Source organism: Clupea harengus, chromosome 14 (assembly GCF_900700415.2).
Source record: "Clupea harengus chromosome 14, Ch_v2.0.2, whole genome shotgun sequence".
NCBI classification, from domain to species: Eukaryota; Metazoa; Chordata; class Actinopteri; order Clupeiformes; family Clupeidae; genus Clupea; species Clupea harengus.
The window spans coordinates 9579835-9587743 of NC_045165.1; the positions used below are offsets into that span (position 1 = coordinate 9579835).

The window sequence follows — 7909 nt, forward strand, 5'->3', positions numbered from 1 at the left end:
ACTTTGTCATATTTTTAAATATAATTTGTTCGTCTGTTTTACACCAGACTTCACATGGAGAAATTAGGCACGATAAAAGCACTACAAAGGTACCAAATTGTATGTGTCCCTGTATGGGTTGACAACAAAATGTTGAAAACGCTTTTCTTGTCGGGGTGGTCTCAGTGAGTGTTACTATATTTTCAACCCATACCCAGTCATAACAGTTAGGCCTATTTTTAGGACATATTCTCTTACCTTTACACACAGCATGTAAACACGGACAAGTAAGCTAGTCAAATAGTTGAGAACACGCCCTCAACCTCCCCGTCTGCGACTCTGCGTACATAAAGAGGCCCGAGCGTTCCTCCAACATTTCCTGTTTGTCAGAGTTGCTGAAGAATCGCCATTTTGTCTTTCCGAACGAGCAGCAAGGTGAGGGACATTGTGGTTGTAAACTTCCACGTTTCTGTTTTCATGTTATACTAATTTATAACACAGGCAGATTTTGTACTAGATCGTGTATGCAATGTTTGTGGATACAGAAAAGGTGATGGCAAATATAGATTATGTTTGAGCGCGAAAAACATATCTATCAAGGAAACCTAACACCATCGAAGCCAGGACGGTTAGCTAGCTAACACGTTTACATTATCTTCATAGACCTTTCTGTTTAGCTCGGACGAAAGGCCAACTACAGCAACGCGCAAATATTTGCATAACTAGGCTTGTAAAAGTCTGTATCACATGCAACATATCTTAAACTAGCGATAGCTATACTTTTTTCATTATTCGTGGCTATTTGTAAGACCGTTGCTATCCCTGTGCAACATTAACTTGCTATGTGTTGCTATAGCTATGAGTGGTAGCAAGCTAACCAAGTTGCTAGGCACTTGATATTCGCCTGGCAACTTGTCGATTTTATTGTCCTTCATTGGTAACTACTTTCACGGTTACTCTTAAAACCGTAACATTACTAGTACCAACAATGAGCACGGGGTAGTTATTTGGGTCCGATATCGGCACTGCGCCCTATGACCACGGAAGAAGCTCCTGGAAAATAGACACGTAGTACGGCTAGCTACTTACATAGAAGGCGTTTACGCTAGCAAGCAAGGTGGTCTGTTAGCTATAACTTACTGGCTAACTGAGACCAGCTTCGTCGACGTTAAAGAAGTCCTGCACACTTATATGGTCGTGAGCTGTAAACTAAGTTGTATGACTGTGATGAAACACATTGATGCTGGTGTTTATGTCGACAAAATAATGTGTTTTATCGGTTGAACACAACGCCATATACTGTTTTAAAAATAGCCCTGAAGCCAGCGTTGCCAAATAATTTCAATGGAAAGTAGGTAAAGCCTGCTCGAAAAGTCGCTAGATGACGCCATGCACTATTAACATATTGGTGACTCCCATCGAGTCTTGTAGTCGTCTTCTAGGTAGAAGTAAGAAGCTAGAACTAACGACAGGAACGGGTAGCAACTTAACATTTATTCTAACTCTGTGAGAAGGCTGCCTTATGACCACCAGTGTAGAGAACTTTTGCTTTTGTTTCACAGATACAGGAACTTGTAACCATGAGCGGATGTCGAGTGTTCATCGGTCGCCTCAGCCCCCACGCCCGTGAAAGAGACGTGGAGAAGTTTTTCAAGGGGTACGGGAGGATACGAGAGATCAACCTAAAGAATGGATTTGGGTTTGTGGTAAGTTGATGTCGTTATGTTAACCTCTGACTTAATGGCATTATATCAACCTCCGCCTGAACCACCGACCTTTAACCTAAGGTGACCTGATTTCTGAGACAAAATCCGGGGACATTTTCAGTTCAGACACGTAAACACCTTCAAAGCAGTGTAATGTTTTTATCTTTGTAAAAGAAAAACGGGGACTGTCCCCGGAAACTGTGGACGCCTGGTCACCCTTATTTAATAAAATTAACCTGGTTTGCTTGTTCGTAGGAATTTGACGACCACAGGGATGCAGATGATGCCGTTTACGAGCTGAACGGCAAAGAGCTGTGCAGCGAGAGGTATGTTCCACACTTGTGTTGAATTCAATTGTTCAGTTCTAATGTCTTATCTCAAAGCCATCTTTAGTGGAGTGGTCAGACGGGAGAATGTAACTGGTATGGTCTTTTGCAGGGTCACCATCGAGCATGCCCGTTCTCGCCGTGGAAGAGGAGGTGAAGGCGGAGGAGGAGGAGGAGGTGGAGGAGGACGAGGTGGTGGTCCAGGAATGGGGGGTGGTGGTGGTGGTGGAGGACGATTCTCCCCACGCTTTGGAGGCTATCGCCAGTCTCGCAGTGGAGGTTCCAGGTACACCACTTGTGATATTTCTGCTTAACATGGTGGTTTCCACTATTAACTATCCTCTGTCTGTAAGACTGTTTTGGGGAGACAATAAGTTGGTAATTCAGACCTAGTGACTGGGTGCATCAGCTCAGGTAAGGTGCGGTCTCAGAATTGACTGTATGTTTGTCTTTGATACAGGTATGGTCCACCTGTTCGCACGGAGCACAGAGTCGTCGTGGAGAACCTCTCCTCTCGGATCAGCTGGCAGGTGAGCAGTACTGCCCCCAAGTGGTCTCCTTGGAGAACCACCCCCTGCTTGCTACTTTTCATTATAGAACATTCACACCTGTACAGTCCCTCCAGGGTTTCGCGATTAATTAATTTATGCAATCAAAGTGACATCGTTTTTGGTGGTGTTTTAGAAAAAACATTTGCGATAAATCTTAGCTTCCTTAAAAACAAATTAATCGGAGATAAAAATCAGACGTTAGACAGGTTATCATATACATTTTTTTAATAGTATTTTAGTTTTTGTGTGTTCATATGTCTTCATTCTATACAGTGGAGACATATGAACTACTTTTAGATGTCATCTGATTTCACAAATGTGTGAACTTAAATGTGATTGAAATTGTGATTGAAGTCAAAAGAAAGTCACGTCTTGGTTTGAAACTTTGAACTCTATTCCAAAATCACAAGTTCTGGTTAATATTCAGAACCGTAGTCATGAGTGATCCTGTTCTATTGATGGAAAACTAAACATAAAACATGAGGATTAAGAACTTGACCATTTCTGACTACTCACTCAAATTATCCTTCAAACAGCCCATTGATGAATTTAGAAATTGGGCTTTTTTTTGTAATCCCATCTCTGTGCAAGATGAACAATGCCACAATATGTCTGATGTTTAAGATCATGTTCGAACGCTGTTTAGTTTCACAACTGAATACAATGCAGAATAACATGTGTAAGTAGTTCATTTAACTTCTAGTGAGGGAACAGTTGTATATCCAGCTAATTTCACTGCGGCCGTTAAGACCATTACACTGGTTGACGGCATAACTTTGTACCACCACCAGGATGCTAGAAGTTGCGTTTTTTTTTTTCCATTGAAGTCTTGAATTGCGGAATTTCGAAAAACTGGAGGGACTGCTGTTAGTGTTCCTTACAAGTTCACTCCCTTTTTTTCTGGTTATACATTAGGTGAAGGTAAAGTGCTGTGGTTCATTGCAATGCTATCATCAAACTATGGTAATTCTGCCCCTTGCCATTACAGTGAACCCAGTAATGTTTACTAAACTTCACTTTCACCCACCTTTTGTACTTGTATCATTCAAGAAAAAAGAAAACAAAATCCTAGAAACAACTTAGTTTTTAAAAGGCAGAAAAAAATAAATCAATGCTGAATGGTTTATCTAATCAAGTACATTTTTTTGAAACCTTTTCTTTTTGAACAGCTGCTCTTGTCTGGTTCTTATTAACGGAGTGGCATGCACTGCCCCAGGGAGAGGAGGGTCTGGTGGGCGTAGAGTCCTCTCCTGGTTGTTCTGAATAGTGCCCCTATGGTGCCTCACCCGCGGTTGCCGCTGGTCTAAAGTGGTCTCGGCGGGGCCTCCCCCTACAGTAGCGCAGGATAGCCTTAGAGGAGGGTCCGCAGCCTGGCGACCCCAACTGCTGTGTCCGCTACCCCCCTACTTGAGTCCAGCACGCTTCCCCCCCTCTCACCGCACTCTTCCGTTTGGGTCTTTATCTGGTGCTGACGAAGCCTGGCAGGGGGTGTTGAAGCAGGCGTTTGGGCTCACACCCCGCTGCTCATTCCGGGTCCTACTACTTGGTCTCTCTGGTCTGGTGGTTCCTTACTTGTGGAGGCCCGGATGGCTGTGGTCGTTTCTCAAGGGCTTAACACTGCGTTGGTTCGCTCCCCATTTGCTAATTGGACAAGTGGCTCTTTGCTAATGTCTCCTGTGGTTTGGAACGGTAAGTAGCACTGCGCTCATGTGAAGGGTTTTGGTGTAAAAGGGTTGCTAGGGTATGTCAGGGCATGAAGGGTAAAATGGGATACAGTTTTGAGGGTTGTTTCTTTTAAATTGTAAAACTGTTAAGTGGGGATCACGGTTCATGTGAACCTGTAATCAAAACGTGTACAAACTTACTTTTTAATTAAATGCGTACAGCCTTTTTTTTTTTTAATAAGACGCCTGTACCTTAATGCCTGGAGCACCCTCTCAGTAGAAAACGAGAGTAAAACTAAAAACTGTAGAAGTAGCTGTAGTGTGTAGTTTAGACAAAGTTGCCATTTCACCACAAACCCACTGTGGATGTCCATCTGAAATGAACACCAAGCACCCACACAAAGGAACCAATTTGCTGCCTTCGTTTCACAGTTTCTAATAGTAAAGTCTGCCATCTTCTCATTGGAGTGGAGCAGTAGTTTTTGTCCCAAACGCTGGTGAGGTTTTTGCTACATGAGCACGGATTACTGTTGGACAATGGGGGAATGCACTAGAGAATGTCATGGTACATGTTTGTGGTTTCTGTGTCTTGACTGCGTGTAGTGTGTGTGTGTGTATGCATGTGTGTGTCTTGTGCCTTGTTGCTGACTTTGTTTTGCGCCTCACCACAGGACCTGAAGGATGTGATGAGAAAGGTGGGGGAGGTGACATTTGTGGACGCCCACAGGCCCAAACAGAACGAAGGGTAAGGAACATGGAAACCAACATGTCAACATGAGTTTATTTATTTTTGAATGTTCAAATGCACCCTAGACAAGGCTTTTCTAACTTCCTATAACTCCATGAAATGGCATCTTGATCATTTCCTTAGAATTTGCGGTACTCAAATCTGCTGTAACTGTTTTGCATGACAACTTGAGTTGGTAATGTCATGGCAGATCTGAACGACGCCCCAGCCTTTAATCTTCCAGGCTGGTGTGTGTGTGTGTGTGTGTGTGTGTGTGTGTGTGTGTGTGTGTGTGTGTGTGTGTGTGTGTGTGTGTGTGTGTGTGTGTGTGTGTGTGTGTGTGTGTGTGTGTGTGTGTGTGTGTGTGTGTGTGTGTGTGTGTGTGTGTGTGTGTGTTGGGTCATCAAGCGCTGCCATCTCACTGACAGTTTGTTTCTCTCTGCAGTGTGGTTGAGTTTGCCTCTCACAGCGACATGAAGAACGCCCTTGACAAGCTCAATGGAACCGAACTGAACGGACGCAAGCTCAAGCTCTTCGAGGATCGCAAGAGGAAGTGAGTTACCCAGCCCCCCTGTATTTTGCGTTGTAGGCAGTTTGGTGTTTCATTATGTCATGGCTTTGAGTGGGGTCATGGGGGATTAGTTACTTTGGAGTGTTGGTAATTCACTTGTAATATAAGTGTCCTGGTGGCCTGTTTCTCTGAATGGTTAACTTTAAAAAAAATTCTACTAGGTATAGTGGAATCTCTGAAGTATTCTGTATGCTATATAAATTATTCATAGTATTCTACACTGTACATTTTGTATATAGTGTGCTTTTTTGGATTGATGTAATGTTACTAACTGCTCCTTTTCTCTCTTACAGCCGTAGCAGGAGCAGCTCTCGCTCCCGTAGCTACTCCCGGTCCCGTTCCAGGTCCCGCTCTCGCTCCAAGTCCCAGAGCCGCAGCCGCAGCAGGAACCGTTCCAACCGCTCCCGCAGCCGTTCTCGTTCGGTTAGCCGCTCCCCAGACAAGAAGCCGTCCGTCAGCCGGAATGACCCCCCACGCCCACGCTCAGTGTCCCGCCCACGCTCAGTGTCCCGCTCACGGTCCAGGTCCCGCTCTGTGTCTCCACCCCCCGTGCGCAAGCAGTCCCGCTCTCGCTCTCGCTCCAGATCCCGCTCTCGCTCTGCCTCTGTGGAGAGCCAGCACTGATGGAGCGAGAGGGTGTGTGTGCTAGTGTGGCAGAAGTGTAGGGGTGTGTGCGTGTTTCAGGGGGTGAGGATGAACTGAAGACCTGAGACCGTGATTTTGGCTCCTCCTGGTTTGTGGGGCGGGTCGGCTTGAGTAGAATGTTGTGGGTGGTAACCCCTCCCCCCCAGTCCCTTCTTGTTTTCCTCTTGTCGCCCCGTATGAGTGAGCCCTGGGGCTTCTGTATCACTGTTGGACTGCAAGCTCCTGCCATGTGATTCTGTTTGGGTGATGACCACCCATAAAGATTTTTTTTTTTTTCCCTCTCCCTTGCTGCGTTGAACAGATTTGTCCTTGACAAACTAAGGAAAGTTTAATTTCTTTGTGTTAAAACCCCCCCAGTCTTTCTTTAAGATTTGTTGTCTTAGGTTGATGTATTTGTACCATTCAGTGAGGGTGCATGTGTGTGTCTGGCATCATGGCTGTGTCATCCAGTACTGCTTCCTCATCTCGTTCAGTGGCTCCTGGACTCGACTACCTGCAGTCTTTGTTCTTGCAGGCGTTGTAGGCAGTATTAAGATGTATGCGTGCACACAAGCACTATGGTAAGACTGTCCCACTTCTGCTTTTTTGTTTTTTTTATAAACTTTTGTTTAGTCTTAAAGGTGGAGTTGAGAGAAACTTAAGTGAGGATGCACTTAATGATTCTTTTTGTTTTACGGAAGATGGACAATGCTGATTTTAGTTGTGTGCTGTGTAGGCATGTGTGGTCCTCACATAAGACTTGTTTCTGTGAAGTGACTCATTGATTGGCCAGCTTAATTTTTATTTTATTTTATTTTTGCCCTTTTTCTTTGTTAGTATAGCATATTGAGTATTTTATTTGGAGTCCAGTTTTTTTTCTCGTAATTTTTCTCTATTAAACTCCCATTAAAATCTGGTAAGTCTCAAATGAAACTGTTGAATATTTTGCCTACAGAGCGACTTTGTTAGCATGAACATGTCTTCAGCTCTCCAGTAAGCCAGAAAAGGGGTATATCCCCTATCAGCGACGCAAAACGACCAGAGGATTTTTTTGTTGTAGAGGAAACACCTCTATGCTACTGATATAATGTGTAAATTCAGAATCCTGCATACAGCATTCATTCTACTACTGGTGGTACACCAGAAGAACACCTACTTCTAGTCGTATCAGAGTGTTCTCTTACGTGCTGGCTACCCCAAGCTAGTGAACCCGACTCGCCGGTCTGAGGATCTCACATGCAGCTGTTTTATCCATAGAGTAACTGGAGTTGGTTTGAACACTCCTCAGGCTGTGCTAATTTAACTGTTGACTGTGACCTGTGATTTGTTACAAAAAATAAAATCTTTAAAATCTAATGGTGTGAGCAATACATGAGATTTGGCTGCCCCCTCTTTTTTTGGTGGGGCGGCGGCAATGTTGGCTTCATGCCTTTAGTCCAGGAATGGTAAAGGTATTGATCTTTAGTCATCAGATAGCAGGGATGGGGTAGTGCTTGGTGCTTGTGGCAGATGTTGAAAGGGTGTAACCTCTGGACCAGGCAAAGAGTTGAATGTAGCCCACATGGTCTCAGTTACAGAATTTACTCAAACATGTCATACAACATCAGGCATAATCAATTATAAATGATATAGACTACTAAATAAATATGTGTGCCAGACAGACAATAGAAAGTAATAAAGGTGCACATATGAAGGTCTATATAAAATATTGCCTTTGGACTATGCTTATTGTGTATAGTCCATAGTATTTATAACATGCAT

General features: G+C 44.0%; 1 protein-coding gene across 1 annotated transcript; it reads left to right on the forward strand.

Annotated features, from left to right (window-relative positions):
* Positions 1–307: 307 nt before the first annotated feature.
* srsf5a (serine and arginine rich splicing factor 5a) lies at positions 308–7504 on the forward strand. The gene is made up of 8 exons (XM_031580439.2): positions 308–414; positions 1542–1685; positions 1941–2011; positions 2124–2297; positions 2472–2541; positions 4898–4971; positions 5399–5506; positions 5818–7504. Exons 2-8 carry the CDS (start codon positions 1560–1562, stop codon positions 6146–6148), a joined length of 954 nt encoding a protein of 317 aa, XP_031436299.1. The 5' UTR covers positions 308–414; positions 1542–1559; the 3' UTR covers positions 6149–7504.
* The last annotated feature ends 405 nt before the right edge of the window (positions 7505–7909 follow it).

What these genes read in the sequence shown, in the direction of transcription:
- srsf5a (XM_031580439.2), top strand. Translation starts at nt 1,560, where the DNA reads ATGAGCGGATGTCGAGTGTTCATCGGTCGCCTCAGCCCCCACGCCCGT. An exon ending in TCTCGCAGTGGAGGTTCCAG is followed by an intron (nt 2,298 to 2,471) that starts GTACACCACTTG and finishes TCTTTGATACAG; the next exon opens with GTATGGTCCACCTGTTCGCA. An exon ending in AGGCCCAAACAGAACGAAGG is followed by an intron (nt 4,972 to 5,398) that starts GTAAGGAACATG and finishes TTCTCTCTGCAG; the next exon opens with TGTGGTTGAGTTTGCCTCTC.